This window comes from Cetorhinus maximus, chromosome 14 (genome assembly GCF_964194155.1).
Source record: "Cetorhinus maximus chromosome 14, sCetMax3.hap1.1, whole genome shotgun sequence".
Taxonomy (NCBI): domain Eukaryota; kingdom Metazoa; phylum Chordata; class Chondrichthyes; order Lamniformes; family Cetorhinidae; genus Cetorhinus; species Cetorhinus maximus.
In genome coordinates this window covers 76,389,718-76,411,704 of record NC_135892.1, presented here as the reverse complement: position 1 = coordinate 76,411,704, position 21,987 = coordinate 76,389,718, and the positions used below count along the sequence as shown (strand labels likewise).

The following is a 21,987-nucleotide window of genomic DNA, read 5'->3' as shown; positions in this document are numbered from 1 at the left end:
ACAGATTTTGCTGCAAGGAGACCACCTTGGCCCTGACATAACACCATCCCATAGACTGAGCACTGGCCACCAGTAACGGTAGTGAGACAGAAGTAAAAGCCTAAGCCACACAAACCCAATCTCTTCTAGGAAACTGTGGAAGGGCAGTTTAAAAACAAGCCATTTCCTTCCAGTGTCCTTGCTTTGCTGGACTTCGTACATTATCAGTATTTCTATCAATCCATTGCTTGACAGCTGACATCACTACCCTGCACTCCGTCTATACCTGTTTCTTTCCTCTCTTTACTCTTCTCTCCCATCCCTCTTCCACCCCACATGCTATGCTGTTGTTTCAGCTTCTCTTGCTGCAAGTTTCTTTCTCCCTAAATTGAGTTAATCACAAGCCTATAAAAAAGTGATTCCCCCTTATTCTTCCCACCCATGTGCTATTTCTTTTGTATTGATACTCTGAAGTCCTGTTTTTAACTCTCCAAGTTTATCTGAAGTGCTGTTTTAGTACCTAATCACAAGTATGATTTTTAGATATGATTGTTGCCTTGATTTTATTACCCATGTTGTCCACCTCGAACCTTGAGCAATGAATTGCTGTAATTTCCTTTGACAATGTCTGGCTTTATGCATTTCTAAACCATTTACAACAATGTGGTTTCCTGCTGTTGCCATCCAGTTTCTCATTAAATCACTCTGACTAGTTGTTTATCCATTGTCTCTTTTTCATCCCATTAGTTCTTGTCAATGATTTCTTCCACTTTCTCCAACCCTATCTGTTTTTTGGTTCTTGGTTCCATTCTTTCTACCCAGCTGTGTAGTCAGCGAACCGCCTGCAATGTTCCCTCTTCCTGCTTCTGCATTATTACTTCAAGGGTCTCCCAAGGATCTATATTTGGCCCCCTCCTATTTCTCAGCTACATGTTGCCCCTTGATGACATCACCTGAAGACACAATGCCAAGTTTTGCACGTATACTAAGACCACCTGGTACTACCTCACCATCACCTCTGTCTGTTCACGATCTCTGATTTGTTATGCTGCTCTCTTTTTATTCACTCTTGGGATGTGAGCATCACTGGCAAAGCCAGCATTTTTTGCTCATCCCTTACCCCTTGATCAGATGGCTGTGAACTGCCTCCTTGAACTGCTGCAGTCCATATGATGCAGATGTTTCCACTATGCTGTTAAGGAGGGAGTTTCAGGATTTTTGATCCAACTTGTCCGATATCCAGTATAGCAAAAATTGAAGCTTCTTCTAATAAAAAATTGGGAAGACTGAAACCACTATCTCCAGCTTCCACCACAAACTCCATTCTAGCCACTGATCTCCCTAACCGCTGTCTGAGGCTGAACCAGACTATTGCTTCCAAGCCATCCTATTTGACCCTGAACTGAGGTTCTAACCACTTATCCTTTCCATCACCAAAGCTGCCTACTTGCACCTCCATAACATTTGCCTGTCTCTGTGCTTGTTTTAGCTCATTTGCTGAAAGCCATATCCATGCCTTTGTTGCCTCCAGACTCAACTATTCCCAAGTACTCATTATATAATACAATATAATTAATTCCAGTTATCTGTGAGTGAGCATGAGAAATTGCTGAAATATCAGGCAGTTTACTTGGGGAACGGAGGGAATTAATTTACTGAACTACTGAAATAGCATCCCATTGAAGGTGTGAATTTGAAATGTTTAACATCAAAGAAAGCCAAACAGTGCGGTTAAATCATATGCAAATATTTTTCACAATAGGTCTGCAAGACACTCGGAAGCTCACAGTGATATGACCATTGTCATTAAAATCTCTTTTTTTCTATATTTGTTAGCTTCGTTAGTTTAAAGAAATCCAGAAGTGTCAGTATTTGCAAATCCTCATAAGAAAACATTGATAAACTCTATAGTGAACAAAACAGCACCTTTTTTATAGCTTGTGCATGAGATTCTCATTTACAGTGTTTGTGTTCAGATAATTTTGCTTAAAATACAAATGATCCAATAGTATAAATTCAGCAATTTTAATAATCAACAGCAACAGATGAATTTTTGCATAATTTCAATTTGAATCTCACATTCAAATTAAACAGTTTTAATTTAAGAAACGTAGACTGCATTCATATTTCACATAGGCTTAATTATTTTTGGACCACTCTGACCTATAATTCTTAGAAATTCTCTTTTTTGAAGATATTTTTCATCAAATTTAAGTTTTAATTAAAACTTTAATTAAACAAGACCTAAAGATCTTTAGCTTTGAAGAACCTGGTGATTGAATATTAGTTGGGTTTTGTAGGTTTAAATTAGTGTTCAAACTTTGTCTTTAGTTTCAAAGTGCCTGAGGTAGTTATCAAGATATTTCAGGTGTTGGTGCTAGTTTTGTTATATGTAATTTGCACCTGTATCCCACTAAGTGGTTTATATTATTTGGAGTTGTTTGCGAATTTGAAGAATACAGGACACGTACATTGAAGTAGGGCCCCGCTGCCACGTCAGCTTGCCTGTTTGTAAAATTCTGTAATACTACACCAGCTGAGACAGCTGGAAGTAATATATGTGTGTAATTTACTATTTTACCTTACTGGTGCAGTTGAGTTAGAATGTTAAGTTAGAAAGCTAAATGTCTGCTCAATTATTCTGTGTAACACTTGTTTTTGCCAGTTTTACACACAACCTTGAGAAGCTCAAACCTTTATCTTTCAGCATCCTTTTTTTTAAAAAAAGGAAGTTACAAATTACTGTCTGAGAACAAACTCCATTTCACAGTAACTTATGCTTGTTGTTCTTACCATCCCCACCCACCAGCTTCAGCAGCAATTTCTTTCCCTTTCTCAACAGTACTCCTTTGGGGTACCATTCCAATTGCCTGGTACCTTGTCAGGTGGCCATTGTTCATGTGTGAGCTTCGATTAAAAAAAGTGTAGGAAGGTTCCCTGACACTGTGGGTGAAGCTTCGTGTAGGCTACTTTGAATCCATACCACATCATAACTTCCCAGTTTCTGGGGAGAAAAGTAGATGGGGTTGGAAAAACACAGTCCTTTTGCCTTTGAGAAAAACTATTAGAGTGTGGAAGAAGAAAATATCTGCAAATTGTTGAGGTGGATGTTTGTGTTATAATGAGGCTTTCAGAAAAACGTAATAGCAAACATGATATTTTCTTAAATAAAAACAAAAAGCTAAAAGCTACTGAGGATGCTGGAAATCCAAAACAAAAACAGAATTACCTGGAAAAACTCAGCAGGTCTGGCAGCATCGGTGGAGAAGAAATCAGTTAACGTTTCGAGTCTTCATGACCCTTCGGCAGAAGTTCTGCCGAAGGGTCATGAAGACTCGAAACGTTAACTGATTTCTTCTCCACCGATGCTGCCAGACCTGCTGAGTTTTTCCAGGTAATTATGATATTTTCTTGGCAGTTGCAATGTAGTTTCTCTCTCATTTGGGGTTTGGTGAATTTTAAGGGTTGGTGTCCAAAATGTTTGTAACATGCCCACTAGAATAATGAATTGCAACCAATTATAGACTTTGGTCCTTCTAAGTTGTAATGTATTTGGGAGAGAATGTTTAGAACTATGCAACACTAGAACAATGAATTGATGGTTACAGGTCTTTTAGTAGTGGGAAAGCAATTAAAAGTATTATAGTAGAGGCAGATTGGTTATGACATTAAAGCAAATCAACTTGTGTACTTATCACACACCAGTGTCATAATATAAACTCAGTGACAGCATTATTTGCATGTTAAAAGGACATGAATTTTCCTGACCATACAATCCAAGTTTGTAGTGGCCTAAGTTCCCACAATTTATTATGGTTTTTAAAAAAAAATGGATCACAATGTTACGAATTCCTGAGAGCCAATTATAAGTAACAAGACTTTTTGCTATCCTTTGTTTTTAACTCTTAATGAGAAGTGATCAGGTTTTCTATTAGATAGGATTGATCCAAAGCGCATGGCCTTTCTTAAAATACAAACACCAACTTTGAGATATTTCAGTAATGAAAAATTTATAGTATACCACAAAGTAGCAGGATTCTTGCTTTCACCATTTCTTTTGCAATGTTGGCATAAAAACAGGACTTATCTCTTGATAAATGTCAAGAACCTAGGATTACTCACCTTAATAAAAAGTTTCATTAAGACAGCTACCATTCACATTTCAACTGTGCTGATATTACCAATGTCAAATGATGAACTTTGAAACTGTTCCTTGTTATAATCGTTTTGTTGGCAGGTTGATCACTGGTTGGAATTTAGCAGCACAGGACTGGCAAGCTCTGCTCTGTTCCCTACAGCAATACAAGAGCTTGATTGTGCACTTTCTCTCAGGACATTCCTGGTTGGGCATGAATTGACACTGGCTGATCTGTGTGTATGGGCAGCATTGAAAGGTTGGCAAGAGAATAATGTTGTTTAAAGTGTATTTGCTTTTGTAAATTATGTCTATGGTACATTTTGTAGAGTTCTATTTTAGCTTGATAACTTTGAAGATACAAATATAAATGCTTGATGTAATTATATTGAAAACTCTTCCCACACTTGCTTGCTTTTACAGACATGACTTCACAGTGCCATGATAAAATGGTTTAGATTTCCTTGGAATACAGTAATAATACTTTAAAATAACCTTTAAAGTAATTGAACACCTACAAATATGATGAACAGACAATGTCTTGGTCAGACATCTGATAGATTTCTCTACTGTTACAGCTTTTGGATTTTTATAGGGCCACTAATGCAAAAAAAAAATCCAATATACTTTTATGGGCATTACTCCCAAAAACTCTGTGAATCTGATCATTACTCAATTGGGATTGTCAATTTAGAGTTTTGGAGCTGTTTAATATATTCCACTACATGTCTTTCAGAATGTGTTTTTAAGACTGGTATGACTTGAGTTAACCTGTAACTTCATACAACATTTGATATGATGCTACAGTTTGCACTGCAGACTGGTCATGAGGGTTTAAAAATATCAGCCCTCACCAAGTTCCACTGTTCTACTTTTCTTATCTGGCTTGTTGCTGGCGCCTTTATAGGTTGGGCAATGAAATATGGAAAACTGCTGCTGATGCATTTTTCATGCCGAAAGTAAAAGAAACAATTACTTTTATTTATATATCTCTCTTCATGACCACAGGGCAGCCCAAAGCACTTTACAGCCAATGAAGTACTTTTGAAGTGAAGTCGCTGTTGTAGTATAGGAAATGCAGCAGCCAATTTGCAATCAGCATGTTCCCACAAAGAACAATGTGATGATGCTTTTGTGATGTTGATTGAGGGATGAATATTAACCAGGGCACCATGGATAGCTTCCCTTTTCTTCAAAATAGGGCCTTTAAGTCTTTTATGTCCACCTAGAGGACTGACAGAGTCTTGGTTTAATGTCCCATCCAAAAGGCAGCACCTCCGGTAGTGCAGCGCTCCCCCAGTACTGCACTGAAGTGTCAACCTTGCTTTTTGTGCTCAAATCCTGAAGTGGAACTTTACCCCAAAATCTTGAGGGGCAAATGCTGCCAACTGAGCCACAGCTGACAGAGGCGCTAAGATTATAACAGTTAATTAAAACAGTAAAATGTGACATCAAAGGTTGATAAGTGTCCATAAAGGCTGCTATTTGGATATCATTGTTAACAGGATGCGAGCTGGTTGGTGAAGTCAAAATCAAGACACATAGCTTTTCCTCACTGATTTTATTGACGTTGTTCAGTCTCAGCGCTCCTCACACACACCATGTCCTGGCTGTACCCTATTTGTATTCAAAGTACTTAATTAAACAATGCTGTTCATCTGTGTGTCTTAACAATATAATTGTCATACTATTAACAGATTCCCCTTTCTTTAAACAACTTTATAACACACAAATAATTTCAAAACATATCAAAGACAGAAAAAATTATTTCCCACATTTCGTATAACTCATAATACAAGACATCCCTCTTCTTGGACCCCCAACAGTTTCTTCAAGCAAGCATTCCTTTTTGTAAAACAGTCTGATAATTGGTGACATGTGTCAACCTATTTTATCTAGGAGATCTCTTTTTCTGGAACATTTCTTTTATGCTAGCAAGGTCAATCCTTAACCTTTTCTCAGTTGCATCCTTTGTTGAATGTACACTATCCCATAGAGAATGGTTGTCCTCATGACTTTTAATGGGCACATTTTTCTAAATGCCCCTCATAGGATTTCCCTCAATGTTTGATAAGTAAAATCCCATATGTATCACTTCCACTATAACAAGCGTTTCTGGAGCTAAGGTGCTTTTAACTACCCTTTTTTTATTTTCTTTACTTCCCAGGCCAATGTTATTCCTCCCCACCAAGAATATGATAAACCGTGCTGTACTAGAATAGCCATTGGCAGATTGACATGTAGTGAAGTATCATTAAAAATGACTAACTTCATATCTTCTGGATCACCCAAGGCTGGGAACCTGAGTGCGCCTTTCTCTGAATTTAATTCCTTTAATGTTTTATTTGCTCTCAGAACGTCCTCAACTTTAGCATCATAGTACTCAGTTTCACTACATCATAACTAGCATCAGGTCTTGTCTGAGTGCACAACCAGTTCAACTGTGCAATCAATCTTCTTAATTGGTCTGTTTCTTCCTTGGACGCAGGATCCTCTTTTTGTGAGGACCTGGCCTGATTTATTGAGATGTGATTAACATTTTCTAAATAAGACTGTTGATTCAAGGTCTGCCCCAACTTATTCTGCTTAATGTCCATCCTATATATTTAAAGGACCTGAAGTCTGACTTCCAATCTTGAACTCTCTTTATTTTATCTATCGCCCATTGCTCAAATTCTGGAGAACCACCCCACAGAAAATCATCAATGTGCATCATAAAGATGCCTGCTAGTTTTTCCTTGTGGTACCAATAGAACATTGCTGGGTCTGCTTTTAGATGAATACAACCCGCTTCCAGCAGGATGGACCTGACTCAGAAATACCATGCCCTTGATGCATCATTCAACCCATCGCACGTTGAATTTCCACAGTTTCCCTTCTATATCGCCAGCTTCTTTTAGGTGGTTTCAAAAATGCTTTCCTTTGAAGCTTCTCACAGGGCTAAAAATGCAGCGTTTATATTGAACCATTTACATTCTCAGGAATATGTTGCTAAAAAAGCTAAGAAAATCTTGAAGCTTTTTTCCTGCAGTGGGAGAGCTCATTCGGACATCTTGATCACCAGGTCTCTCTTCAAAACCCTGAGCCTTGTATGTGCCTTCAGGAAGTACCTTTTCTGTGCGTATCCACCTGTGTGATAAGGCTGGCTGCCCCCTGTCTGGTATTTGTGTATGCACCAAATTCTTTCTAACTTTCCAACCCTTTGTTTGGCATCCTTTATCACCTTATCTTCTAATTTGTTAGTAGCCACTAAAACTTCTCTATCATAAGGGCTTCTACTTATCATGGCATTCCCAGCCTGTTCTATAGTCCTTGTGCTTGTCAAACGATGACCTCTATTCTCCCTCCTATCTCTTCTTGGACCACTGCTACATTATATCTCCCTCCGATGATCAGAGTCCCCTCAGAGTCTCTTTAGCAAGTCTCTGATCTTTTCCTAGAGTCATGAACAGTTCCCAACCCACTTTTAGAACCCACACTGTGCCTTCCACATCTTTACCCTATTTTGCCAGTCCATGAGTCTTACCTTCTGTCCCTCATCTTGCACATTCAACCATTTGCCGATGGCTTTTCCTGCTTTCCCTATAATGGTGGCATCTCTCCATTCACTGGCCCCTTCAGTCCTGTTACAATCCAATTTTCCATGTTACTGTAGTGCCAACTTTGGGTAGTTGTCCTTTGGGATAAACAGCCTTATCCTGCGCTTCGGTATCATTTTGTCTATAAACAGTCGGCTGTTTATCTGCGAAAATCTGCTCCTCATAATTGTCCAACCTATGTGTTTGTGAAGCGCATGGTGCTTCTTCACTTTCTATTACCTGTTCAGATACTGTAAATGTATAATCTGTGCTAATTAGCCTTGAGGAATGTACCCTAATAGTTTGATTGGCATGTTGTAAAATTACTGTTTTTCCATCACTGCCTACAATCTTACTCGGGCCTTCCCACTCTCTGATTTTCACTTGTAATATACCATGTTCCCTGGATTAAAATTTATTTCTGACGGCCTTATGCAGTGCTCGCCAAATTTTCTTTGAAACTTGAGCCTTGATAAATGCCCTTCTCCCTGCATGAGGGCATTCAAGTGCTCAGAAAAAATTGAACTAATCGTAGAACCTTCCAAGGCCGAGATGTGATCCCACATCACCGAAGGTATTTTTGGATTTCTTCCGCAAAATAATTGATAGGGACCGTAATTCCTAACCATTTGAAGTGAATTCTTCGCATGGACTGTGCACTCCAGGGTAGATGTCAGTTTACAGCTCTGTTGGTCAGCTAAGATTTTGTGAAGCACCTCATCACTTCATGATTTCTTTCACAACCCCATTACTAAAGGGACTTTCCATTGCTGTGTTCATTACTACGATGTTCATATTTTCTCACACACTCTTAAATTAATAGTCGGCACATTCCCCCACTTTTGTCAATTAGGAATTTAGCTGGTGCTCCCAGTCCAGTTACTATCCAATTTTCCCATTATCTTGTCCACCTTCTCTTTACTATATATTCCTGTTGACAGACTAAATCTAGTTGCTATGTCTGTATAGTGTAAGAGAAAAATGCTTTTGTTCTTATCCCATACCTTCAAGTCCGCTGCTACAATTTCATTAAATTCGCTTGCTAATGGGCCGTGATGGTGTCCACCTATATTTTTTATATATATATCACACTTCTCACTGATCGCTTCTATAAGCTTAGTATATTCATAACCCTTTAGTAGGATTTTTAACTTATGAAAAGATGGGCAAACTGATGATGTAATTTTCAAACAATTTGTCTTTTTTTCTTTAAACTCCTACCCTTTGATGTTATCAAAGTTTCTTTGACATTGTGATTGGAAATGTTAGGTTTTGTTAAGAGGATACAATAATGTCCTGATTGTGTAAACTGTAAATCTACAGATTTCCCAAAACAATTGCCTTATCATGTTCCATATCTAATTTCATTTGAGCCTTTTTCATAGACTGCTTATTCAACAGTAAGAGTATTTCACTGGATACTACATTACTGGATAAAATGGTTTACTCTGGCTATTTCACAGGGAATCGCCACTCTTTTAGTGACTTTAACTTGTTATCCTCCCCGAACCTGAAGTAAGTAAAACTTTCATATTCCTTAACCTTATTTCGGCCCTTACTATTTAGAGAATCCAGGTAACACTTTAACTAATCCACTCCGCATACTGTGGGACGTACACCATGGTCCAACAGAGCACAATTGAATGAGTCCGCAACTAGAACACCCATTACTGGAATAAAGCTTCTGGTAACCAGTACAATTCTCTCTGACTGATCAGTATTATCATCTTCCCCTTCCGAACCTTCTATGTCATGAGTCATTTCAAAACCCTGTATTGGACAGTTCATTGCATAATGATATTTCAAGTCACATCTGAAACACCTGTTGACTATTTCTCGCATATTCTTGGGGTTCATTCTCCTGCTATAGTTACCCACTTCCTGTCGTATTTTAGCAATACCAAAAAGATCTCTATCCTCATTCCTTTTGTTTCTGTTGCCTTCTTTCGTATTAACGCTTGTGTTCCATACTTAAATGGTCTTGAAATGCTGCTTGCATTGAATCCTCCATCTTTTGTGTTACCGCTGAAGGTCCCACTTGTGCCATGAAAGTGGCTGGAAATGAATGTTTCCCCAGAATTTCATTTTTAAAGCTTCACACAGCTGTTCAATAAGTGTCCCTTTCTGAGAATCTAACTCCAGTCAAGATCAGGAGTCTATCCATGTTCGATACTTTAACACAATCCAACAATTTGAAAGCAATGTCATGATATGGCAGGTGGTAATTGCTGGGCTGACCAAATTCCAAAGGGAAACTTGGTCAAGCTACCACAGCGATTTTACAATTTGTATTTATTACAAGAAGGTATGTGTATTGAAGTAAGAAGTAAAGATTCCACGACCACTTTTGGAGATTTTAAATATTAAATTAGAAGATTTATTAAGAAAAGAAAACTCAAACACACAAGATTACAGTTACACAGTTAAATTTAGCCTTTAACATTTCCCAAAAGGTTTCTACTTAGCTGGACTCACAGACAATAAACCACAGATTCTTAATCTATAAAAAATCCAGTAATATTACCACAAGGCATCCACTGTTGCTATAGGGGAGGTATTTCACAAGCTTCTCCCTCCGTTCTCACTCAACAATGGAAACCTAAGGCTTGTAACAAAACCTTGCTTTCTGGAACAACCAGACACTTCTCTGGGGTGGCTAGAGGCTGCTTATTTCACTGGTCTGTCTTTGCACAGGACACTTTTCAAGATCACATGCCCATACAGCTTTCAATCTTTCCTTAAATATGTTTTTTCATCTTCCATCTTTAAACCCATTGTTCTTAACTTTCTTTGAAAGTTACCTTTCCCAAAATATAAAAATCTTTCATATTGTCTTTATGGCCACTATTTTCAGGAAAAATAAACTTAATAACACTTCTGTATTCATTTATGATCATTGCCACTTGTAAAACTTCCTTTTATTTCCCTTTGACATTTGGCAGCTAAAAATTCAACTCCTCATTTACCTCCGAATGCAAATTCCTATTCATGCTATATCTACTGGTATCCCGTATTAGCTTGTTTATCTCCACTTCAAAAATGCCTGCTTTTATATTTAACCTTTTGATGATTAAACCTTGCAGCCTGACTGTCTTCGGTTTAATTAAATTAGTGTCTCTCTCTCTCTCTCTCTCTCTCTCACACCTTCACAGTATCCCACAGTAAAATTGGGAAAATTATATTTTCCTTTACAGCAAGCACTGAATTAGGGATCTCCAAATAGAATTCCTGCAATCTTGTATATAACCTGTTAAATTTCATGATATATTCTTCTATGGAATAACCATCTAAATTTATCAAAGCCAGACAATGCCTCATTTTGCATTTAACAGGTCACCTTTTAAAATTTTGTTCATAAATTTTAAGAGATTATTCAAACCTTCCTTGGTGTCTAAATGATGAGCGGCTAGCTCCGAAAATACTTTGCACCTGATCCTGCTTCTGGTAGGAAGTGAAAGTGCCAAGACCATACCTTGCTGCTGCCTGGTAAGGATGTAACCCATGTCCATTTACCTGCTTCATTTTTCCTTTGGTCATAATTTTCTGCTTCACAGAACAATGGTGGAAAATCAGACCCTGATACTTTATACTTGGTTTCAGCCATTCTTCTCCAAAGTAACTTCAATTACAACCTTCTGCCTGAAAAGAAATCTTCGTTTCCAATCTTCACCTTTAGGCCAACCGTTCTCTGCTATCAATGTTAACGGGATCCAAGCCAGTTGGTTAAGTCAAAACCAAGACACTTTGCTTTTCCTTACTGAGAGAGTTTATTGATTTTGTTCAGTCTCACCACCTCTCATGCACAACCAGTGTCCCAGCTGTCCCCTGTTTGTGTTCAAAGTACTTAATTAAACAATGCCCTTCACCTGTCTATCTTAATAGTATAATTAACATACTATTAGCAATCATGAGCACCAACAAAACAAAAATGAGGAAGGTGGCTTTCACCGTTGTTTAATAATAATCCACACACTCATTAACCATCCGCAAGAGTTACAAAACGCAAGCGCGCCATTTAGAGCTAAGTGGCTCATTTAGTGAGGCCTTTGTATGAACCTTTGTCAAGTTTGAAACCTTGACAAATGTCTCCATAAAGGGCAATCAACTTGCATGCTGAGTGTAAAAGTGAACTGCTGGTATGGGTGGTCGCTATTTTGAAATGTATATTAAAAAAATAAGCCAGTAATTCCTATTATATTATTGTCACTCGACTTATTGAATAAATTGACAGTACAAAGATATTAAACACAATCAAAGCACTTTAAAACCCGTCAAATTCATTGTCTTTGGCATCTGATTCAGAGTTTGTCAAATTCATTGAGTCCTTTTGGCATTGACATCATCCGAAGTATTCTATTCTGACCAGATTTGGCACTTTTCAGTTTAGGAATTATTCCTCCACAACTACCCCTGCTGACATAATGAGTGTTTGTGTTTTTGCTGCACTCTGGTGATGAATCGCTGGAAACTTATGATTTTGGCATTGCGGTCTCTTGGTGGTAGGCTGAGCAATCTTGGTCCTCTGTTGCAACATTTAGACTTGTCCCATAAAGTGACTATTGCTCTGAAATCTTTGCTGAACTCAGAGTTTGATTTGGTCCACTTAAGTGCATGTATACGCATTGCATTTCTGGTGATGAGGGCCCATTGCAATACACAAGTTCAGGCTAGTGTCTGGTCCCATTCTCATGGTGCATTTGGTCTTGGGCATCTTATTCAGGATGGACTCCTTTTTCTTCCATTCTCTCATCAGTTTTTCACTAACATCAAATTTCCCTCACTGCAGCAAAGTTGTTTGACGAATTAGGTAATGTTACGACTTTCAGCTTGAAACCAGCTTCGTACTTCATTTGTTTGTTGGAAGACTCATTTCTCTTCCCCACGCTGCATCTGCTCTGTGCGAGTGTGTCTTAAACTCCCACGCATTTTTGCAACACAACCTGTATCGCTTGCTTGATCCTTAGCTCCCAGTTATAATGCACCAGTGATTAACCATTTGTGGGGTGAAAAATTGAGTCTGACTAGTAATGCGAGTATAGCACGTCATGGCTAAAAAGGGGGGTTAACTTATGCGCCAAATGTATGCGATAACATGATTTTTGTGGGGTGAAAAATTGGGGCTGACTAGTAATGCGAGTATAGCACGTCGTGGCTGAAAAGGGGGGTTAACTTATGTGCCAAATGTATGCGATAACATGATTTTTGGGACTGAGAAAAATGGGGACATCTTATATGTCAGGTTGACTTGTACAGCGCATCTACGGTATTTGGGGTAACTTGTGGCCATCTTAGGCAGAGGTGGTGCTGGTGCTTTTACATGAAGAAAGAAGTTTGTTTTTTCTTCACATAATTTGGAACTCTGGCATGTGGTGGTTTCTGTGAATTATAGTCTTGGGCGATTGCGTATCAGACCAGGAACTAAGTAGGGATCAGCATTGTGAAGCCTCTGAATGTGGGAATTAACTGGCTGTAGCAGAGGCATGGAAGATGTATATTCAGTTAAGTGGGTTAGAAGTTTAGTAGGGTGTGGTTTTTTTTGGAATGGGGAGAGTTTTGGAGCCAATTTTTTATATTTAGTTTGTAAAGTTTTTTTTCAATTATATTGCCATTAAATTTTATTTCTTGTGTGTATAGTGAAATGGATAATGAACTGTAATGGGTGCTGTATCCCAAAGAAGTTTTGTGTTGCACTGACATTTTTTGACAACATGACTGGGGAGAAAATTTCTAGCATATTAGTAAATTAAGTGCAATGAGAGTAGAAAATAACCTATTAAAAAGAGGGGGAAAAAGCAACTTAAACGCTGTAAAATTGACTCAATTGGTCGCTGTCTAAATAATAGATACTATCAGTTTATGATTAAAAACTGTGATTTTATCAACAGAAAGTTGCTTTTGGGAAAAGCAGCTAAGTCAGAACAAGATACCAGCTCATGTCAAACGATGGTACAATTTCCTTGGCTCACAGGATGCAATTCAGTCTGTGTGTAAAAAATGGGCAATAGTAACTTCACAGAATACAGTGGTAAGTGTGAAGTTTTCTAAAATCTTGTGTAACTCGTTGAATTAGTGGTATAACTTAAGAGCTGTCTGACCATAAAGGCCATGTGGAAATTGTCAGCTGTCATCTTACCAGATTTATGATGCCTCCATTGGAATATCCTCACTGTATCCAGTCCTCTTTGTAGTATTTTAAGTATTCCTCTTTATAGGATTTCTTGTTTTGCTGAGCGTTCCAATTTTAATTGACTATCCCATTTCATTAATATTAGAGCTGTATCTACCTAGCCTTGCAATTCATTCAGGAAGCATGCAATAGTAATGTATTAATATAGCAGTATAGGATTATAGAAAATATAGTTGAGCCTGGGAAAGGCATGGTGCAGAGCTCCAATGCATTGTCCACAGACATGTTTCCATCTCTGATTCATCACATTGGGCTGAATTTTATGTGCCCTTGGTGGGCATTTTTCCCACAGGGGCACATAAAATAGGGTGGAGAGTCCATTCCCCCACCTTCCCGTCCACCTCTGAGCTCTCCCCATTAATACGTGGTACGGGCAGGTGCTGAAACTGGCAGCCCACCTGCCATATTTAAATGAATAATCAGGTGTCGATTAGGCTTGTTATCAAGCCAATTGGCCCTGATAATGTGCTGCCCGTGCAATAAAACATTTTTTTTCTCTCCCTACGATGGTTAAAGGGTGGGAAGGAAGTTGGGAAGGATGGGGGGGGCACTCTTTGGGGGCTGCCCTTTGCCGAACACCCCCCCCCCCCTTCCTTCCTATTCCATCCCTCCCTTAAACCCATTCCCTACCCAGCAAAACCCCCCCTGTATCCCTAACCTACCCAAACCCTCCTGGCCCAAGACTTACCTGTGCAGCCTTGATCTCCTCTTGTAGTCCCGGCAGCTGCCACTGACTTCTTCCTGGCGCTACCGGTACTGATAGAGCTGCTGGCCAATCTGATTGGCCGGCAGTTCCAGAGGGCAGGAAGTCCCACTCAGTCCTCATTAGTTCATCCCGCAGTGTTTTATGACTGCCGGTTGAGTTGGCATGGGGAATGTTGGCTCCACGCCAATGTTTCCAGCAGGGTGTGCCATCTGGGCCCCCCATATTATTCAGCCCATGGTGTGTTTCCAGTGTTGACAGTGCTGCAATGAAAAGGAACTTCTCTAGAGCTTGGAAGGAATGAACGAGTTGACCTGGATTTTTCTCCCTCGACTCCCAAGTGGCTAGCTGTAGAACAGTAGTCTGTTCTTTAACTTATTGCCTTAGTCAGAAAGGCATGCGGCAATGGGATACGTCGGCAAAGAAAGAAAAATAACGAATTACAAAAGTCACTTGCCAATTTGATACTTCTAATCTATTTTTGCGTCACTAAATTGGTAGTGAGGCCAGTTGAGTATTAACCAACTCAATTTGTAGAAACCTGAAAAACATTCCATTTGCACAGCCATACATTTTGTGGGATTGATACTTTACAGCTCAGTTTAAAAAAAAACACATAACCCTGAATTCATTTTCTGTAGCTGCCATATGATTTTTGTTTTAGCAAAGGTTTAAATTGGGTGGATAAGCTTTATTTTTATATAAATGGAGTTTTTAGTTAATATTCTTCATACAGAAGTTTATGCTTTGTACTTCATTATCCTTGCAGATGAATGAGAAGAAACAGGATCGTGGAAAATTTGTTGAACTGCCCGGTGCAGAAATCGGGAAAGTGGTAGTAAGATTTCCACCTGAAGCCAGTGGGTGAGTTAATGGATTTAAATTTTCTATTTTTTTGGAAAAGCCTCTTAGTTTTAAACTGCTTTGACTCTGTACTAACTGGTATTGAGCCATCTGCCTCCAGCTTGTAATTGTTGGAGTTGCAAACCACTTGGAAGATGTGTATGCAAAAAATATTACAAAAGATAAACACATCTTTCTCATCTCCGTTTTTGCTGCATGTTTTAAAACGTCAAAATCTTGGACTGAAGAGTGTAAAATGGTGATGGGAGAAGTGTGGTTTTAAGGGACTGAATATGATGAGAGAAATCAGAAAATTAAAATGTTAGCATAATGGGACAAATGAAGTAGTATTGTCATGGAAGAGGAATAGCAATCTTAAAGTAGTGACTATAAGGAGGAAGAAATGCACTTTAGAATTAGTGTTCTGAAATGGAAATATGATACCTCCCTAAATCGCTAGGAAGGGGATTGATATTTTGAATTGAGGTAAAAGCTATTTAACACCCAGACTTCTGGGTGAAAAGGCTGGAATGCTATATCCTTCTGGGTTCAGAAGGAGTTTGCAAAATGTTTGCCCTACCCCTGAAAGCGCAACTTTCTTTCTTTTATCGCCTACCTCCATTCATGGCCTCTCCAAGCTCATCTTGTCCATGAGACCCACTGCCTACTCCCTTGACCCTATGCTCACCAAACTGATGACCACCCAACCTCCCCTCCTGGTCCTCATGTTCACGGTTCTCCCTTTAAATCTGCTATTATCTCCCTGCACCTGAAAAAGAACCCTTTACCCACCACCCTTGTAAATTGCTGCCCCATTTCCAGCCTTCCTTTCCACTCCAAAATCTTTGAACTTGTTCTCACCTCCCAAATACGTGCGTCTCTTTCCTGGAACTTCATATTTGAATCCCTCAAATCACATTTCTACCTCGGCAATTGTATTTAAATGACAAATCACAAATGGCATCCTACATGACTGTGATGAAGGAAGACTACCCTCATCTGTCTTGACCTGTTTGCAGCTTTCGACATGGTTGACCACATCATCGTCCACTGAAGCCTCTCCACTGTCATCCAGCTGGGTGGAACTGCTCTCTCTGGTTCCATTCTCATCTATCTAATTGTAGCCAGAAATGGCTGCAATGGTTTCTCTTCCCACTCCACTCTTGGTGCGCGCTAAGAATTTGCCCTTGGTCCTCTTCTATTTTGCATCTACATGCTACCTTTCGGCGACATCTTCCAAAAACACAGCATTGGTTTTGATGTGTATGCTGACGACACCAGCTGTACTTCACCACCACCACCTCTCTCAATTCCTCCGCTGTTAAATTATAAGATTTCTTATCTGACATCCAGTACTACATGAGCAGAAATTTCATCCAATTAAATATTGAGAAGACTGAAGCCATTGTATTTGGAACTGGCTCCAAACCCTGTTCCCTAATTACTGACTCCATCACTCTCCCTGGCTGCAGTCTGAAGGTGAACAAGGCTGTTTGCAACCGTAGTGAGCTTCTGACGACATATCTGCACCATCCCAAAGATCGCCTATTCCCACCTCTAATGTCAACTTCACCCTGTCTGAGCTCGTCTGCTACTGATGCCCTTATTCATGCCTTTGTTTCCTCCAGACTTGACTATTCCAATGCACTGCTTGCTGGTCTTCCACATTCTACCCTCCTTAAACTTGAGATCATCCAAAACTCTGCTGCCTGTGTTCTAACCTTTGTGCTCACTGACTCACATTGACTCCCTGTCAAGCAACACCTTGATATGAAAATTCTCAACCTTGTTTTCAAATCCCTCAATGGCTTGCCCCTCCCTATATCTGTAATCTCCTCCAGCCCCACAGCTCCTCCATGATATCTGTGCTCATCTAATTCTGGACTCTTAAGTATCCCTGATTTTAATCACTCCACCATTGGTGGCTGTGACTCCCGCAAAGGCCCTAAGCTCTGGAATACCCTCCCTCCACCTCTCTACCTTTGTTTCCTCCTTTAAGACACTGCTTAAAACCTACCTCTTTGAGCAAGCTTTTGGTCATTGGCCTAATGTCTCATGTGGCTCGATGTCATGTTTTATTTTATAATGTTCCTGTGGAGCACCTTGGGACTTTTTAATTATGTTACAGGCACTATATGAGTTGTTGTTGGAAGAAAAGGACAGGGAGAAGGTGATTGAAGAGAATTCATAGATGAAGTCAGAGGTTTAATGGTGGAATGAAGTTGAAGCTGTGATCCACTTAGTGCATCAACGAACCCCTTACTCCCAGAACCCCAAGCCTCAAATTTAAATTTTTTGTCCTTGGTATTAAATCCCTTTATTGCCTTGCTTCTGTCTAATCCATTTTAGCCCTACAACTCCTCTTCCAGAACCCACTGCTCCTCTGACTTTGGTCTCTTGTGTATTTTCTTCCGTCCCAAACCTGCCTCCTATAGTTGGCCATTCATGGCTGACTTCAGCCATAGAGGCCCCAGACTGTGGAACCCCTTCCAGAAACTCCTTTGCCCCTCCACCTTAAACATCCTTAAAACCCACCTCCTGACTAGATCTTGATCATCTCCTAGTAATTTTACCTTTGCCATAGCTTTCATTTCTGGCTGATTAAATTTCATGAAACACTTGGCTTGTTCTTTCAACTTTAGAAATGCCACATAAATACAAGTTAAATCAAGTACAGGTTTTTTTTTTTTTGGAGATATAAATGTTGTGAATAGTATAATCTGATTTTGATTTAAGTATGCAGTACTGTTATTGAGGTGCATTTATTTGTTTGTTTAATAATTTGCTTGCAGTTATTTACACATTGGACATGCCAAAGCTGCGCTCTTGAATCAACATTATCAAGTGAGCTTTAAGGGGAAACTCATCATGAGGTTCGATGATACCAATCCTGAAAAGGAAAAGGAAGACTTTGAGAAGGTTAGTATTGAAATTCATTTAATAAACACATCCATGCATAGATATAACTGGTGATTACTCATTTTGACAATCAAATAGTCAATTGATTATGAAAATTGTTCATTTTAATATTCAGATAATTTGAATTACTTAGTTTAAAATAATTTTTCTGGATTTAATGGTTTCTATATTTTGAGATCATACTGGATGCCAAACCGTACAGATAGTTTAGATTCTTTACTTGCACTACAGCTGTTACATTGCTAAGTGAGCTAAAATCTCACATACCCACTCCAAATTAAATCTGACAAATCAAATAACAACATGGAAAAAGTTCAGGATGAACGTGTCATTTAGTCAATTGAAACTGTAAATTCTGCCACTCCAGTGAGTTGCTAAGTTTCTTCTGTTTTTATTTTTGCTTGATCATCCTAGGTTAAGAGCTGGCACAGAGCATAAAAAAGCGTACTGTGCGGCATCTTGAATTTCAAAAATGTTGCATTCCATCTTTGCAGAAAACCTCCAATGTTACCCCTTCTAGCTTTCACCTCCATTATATAACTGAGGAACTAGAAAGCCTTGCTACCTTCTTTGAAACTTTACTGAACAGCATAATGTACAAGCCTTTCAAAGCACAGATTCCTTCAGAAATGAGGAATTTAGGATTTTTCTCAACTTGTACGTCAGAATTAAGTTGAAGCCTGTTGCATTGCATTCTGATGGAGTTGAACTGCGTCTAACATACACTGCTTTCTGTAGGTTATACTGGAAGATGTTTCAATGCTGCAGATAAAACCTGACCAATTCACCTACACCTCTGATCATTTTAATATTATAATGCAATATGCTGACAAAATGATTAGAGATGGAAAAGCTTATGCAGATGACACACCTCCAGATCAAATGAAACAAGAGCGTGAACAAAGGATTGAGTCTAAACACAGGGCAAATTGTGAGTACTATTAAATTTCTGCTTGGTGGTATCCTGGATTACCAGCTATCAAATCTTTATTCACTCTCTAATTCTCTTCCCACCTCTCCTTAAAAAAAGTGATTCATACTGTGGCATGGTTCCCACACCTTGCCTTGTGAGCTTCTTGACTGCAGTAGACATCGTATTTGAGCCCAATTCTGCTGTCGCTTGACTTCCTTCTACAGTTTCTGACAAAAGTTTCAGAACAGCATTTAAGTAGGAATTTTGACTTGCCCTGCCTAACCTGGTGGCTATGAAACTAATTTTACTATGATTGTGTAATTAAGCACAGGGCTGAGATCAAAACTAGGACTTTTGAGATCTTCCTGGCTCAGTACCTCAGAATAATTGCTCCTTTTGTTTAATAACTTTTATTCTGAATTTGCATCAATTTAAAAAATGGCACCAAAAAAACCATAAGATTTTCATGACCAAATGTTCTCCTTAGGGAAGCTAAGTGCATTCTCGGAGTGGTAGTAGATGCAAAATGACATGCCCGCATGATGGAATAACTGAAACCCTGCCAGAATCAGCTCACTATTATACCTCGTCATGCACAAGTATTCTCAGATTGTATTAACTGAACTAGCTTATAGATTTCAGATGCTCCAAGGAATGACTATAATGGAGGAAGAATTCCTATTGTATTTATTTAGTTGTGGGTTCTTTAATATTAAACTTCATAGATTTAAATTCCTAATGATTGACACTGCGTGCAATTTATTTCCTGCAGCTGTACAGCAGAACCTACAAATATGGGAAAAGATGAAGACTGGAACAAAATATGGGCAAACCTGCTGTTTACGAGCAAAGATTGACATGGCATCCAATAATGGTTGTCTTAGGGACCCCACGATCTACAGATGCAAGAACATGCCACATCCTCGCACTGGGCTCAAATACAAGTGAAGTATATCAGTCACATTTAGGTTCTGCAAAAATTACTCCAGGATATATATATAATTTGTTGGGCGTTTTAAGTCCTTTTTAAAAAAAAAAATCATAGATGCTACACCCCTGGAATGAGGCCTTGATACGGCTGTAGTGTCAGGAGGCATTTGCAGGCGTTCATCCCAACAGTGATGTAAATCTACAGAGGGAGCATTATGTTCTCTACTCTTTTTGCACCATCCCTCCACCCCCAATCCCCCCTCAGCAGCCTACAATCGTAGCAATGCTGCTAACTGCGTATTAAGATTTTTGTTTTGAAGTGTGAAATTGTTAACAATGTAGTCTATACAGTCAAGTTGTACCTAATTTAACTACTTCAGGGTCCAATAGGTAGCCATCAACATGTAATTGGAAAGCTGAGATTTAATAATCTTTACAAGTAAAGATCAAGGAAATATTTAGGATCTCTCAGCAGCTTTAGGCAAGGGTAGTTAGATGTGAAAATTTGGAAGTTGCTGTCTGTGATGCACCATTTCTCCACAGTGTTCTTGGGAACTTCATATGTAAATTGAGGCATCTCACTGATGGTGTGGTGATCTATGGTGAAATTAAGGAATTTGTTTTAGAGTTGTTTGGAGAGTTGTATGAAAACTCATGTAGTTCACAAAAAGCTAATCTATATGTAGCTTAGAAGTGTTTCTTCTTGCTGTGTTGGCCGACTGGTTATAAGCACCCTCACTGTTATATGACCTGGTTAATCTGCACAATTTTGATGGTTTTTGTGATGAAATTTTTTCAAAGTTCTTGACTCTGACTTGCGTGTTAGCTAAGTAAAGAGTGAAAAGTTGGAGAGCAATTACATTGATTCGGTTATGAGAGAATCTAGTTATTCAGAATGTTTTTTTAAACTGAGGAAAAGGTTGATATCTTACAATTTTTTTTTGTCTCTGCACTGGTCGTAACCAAAGGGCTACAGTTTTGGTTTCACATTCAGTATCCTGCACTATCTCATACACCCCCAAGGAGGTTGCCAAGATACTACAAAGAGAATTTGATTAGATTAATGTCTGAGTAGATTGGTGGTGAATCAAGTTTAATATGGACAATATAATAAATGCTATGGATTTCTACTTATTTCCTATTTCTGCAGAGTTTACCCAACTTATGACTTTGCATGTCCTATAGTGGACAGCATTGAAGGTGTCACACATGCACTTAGGACAACAGAGTACCATGACCGGGATGAGCAATATTACTGGATCATTGATGCCCTGGAAATTCGGAAACCTTATATTTGGGAGTACAGCCGCCTTAACCTAAATAACACTGTACTATCGAAGAGGAAGCTTACGTGGTTCGTTAATGAAGGACTTGTGGATGGATGGTACTTTTGCACTAAAACTGTAAACTTGACTATTGTTTTTTGAATTAGCTTATACAAAGATTTACAATTTAATAAGTCTCTGATTCTATTACAGAGTGGCATATTGCCTTTTTTCGCTATTGTTTTTGTTTTTATCAATTTCTTTGTCCACAATTTTGTGTTTAGGGATGACCCTCGCTTTCCAACAGTACGTGGAGTCCTGCGGAGAGGGATGACTGTTGAGGGATTAAAACAGTTTATAGCTGCTCAAGTGAGTGAAATGTGAGCTAGATGATGCTTTTCACCATAGACCCATACTATCATGTCATTTGTATTGGTCTCAGTGATCCTACTCTTCACCCTGCACCACCATTGCCCTCTGAAACCCCCTCATTTTCTTCTAAATCATGTACTGTAATATAAATCACAATTTGTTT

General features: G+C 38.9%; 1 protein-coding gene across 3 annotated transcripts in view; it reads left to right on the top strand.

Moving 5' to 3' along the window:
- eprs1 (glutamyl-prolyl-tRNA synthetase 1) overlaps positions 1 to 21,987 on the top strand; it is a 72,315-nt gene that overhangs the window by 19,322 nt on the left and 31,006 nt on the right. For 2 of the 3 annotated variants that reach the window (XM_078557094.1, XM_078557092.1), the window contains exons 4-11: positions 4,217 to 4,373; positions 13,578 to 13,717; positions 15,352 to 15,446; positions 18,218 to 18,344; positions 19,083 to 19,275; positions 20,030 to 20,201; positions 21,338 to 21,571; positions 21,737 to 21,821. In XM_078557094.1, the coding sequence (XP_078413220.1) occupies positions 4,217 to 4,373; positions 13,578 to 13,717; positions 15,352 to 15,446; positions 18,218 to 18,344; positions 19,083 to 19,275; positions 20,030 to 20,201; positions 21,338 to 21,571; positions 21,737 to 21,821 (1,203 nt within the window). The remainder of the gene's footprint in view (positions 1 to 4,216; positions 4,374 to 13,577; positions 13,718 to 15,351; positions 15,447 to 18,217; positions 18,345 to 19,082; positions 19,276 to 20,029; positions 20,202 to 21,337; positions 21,572 to 21,736; positions 21,822 to 21,987) is intronic. The other variant, XM_078557093.1, reaches the window with a different exon arrangement.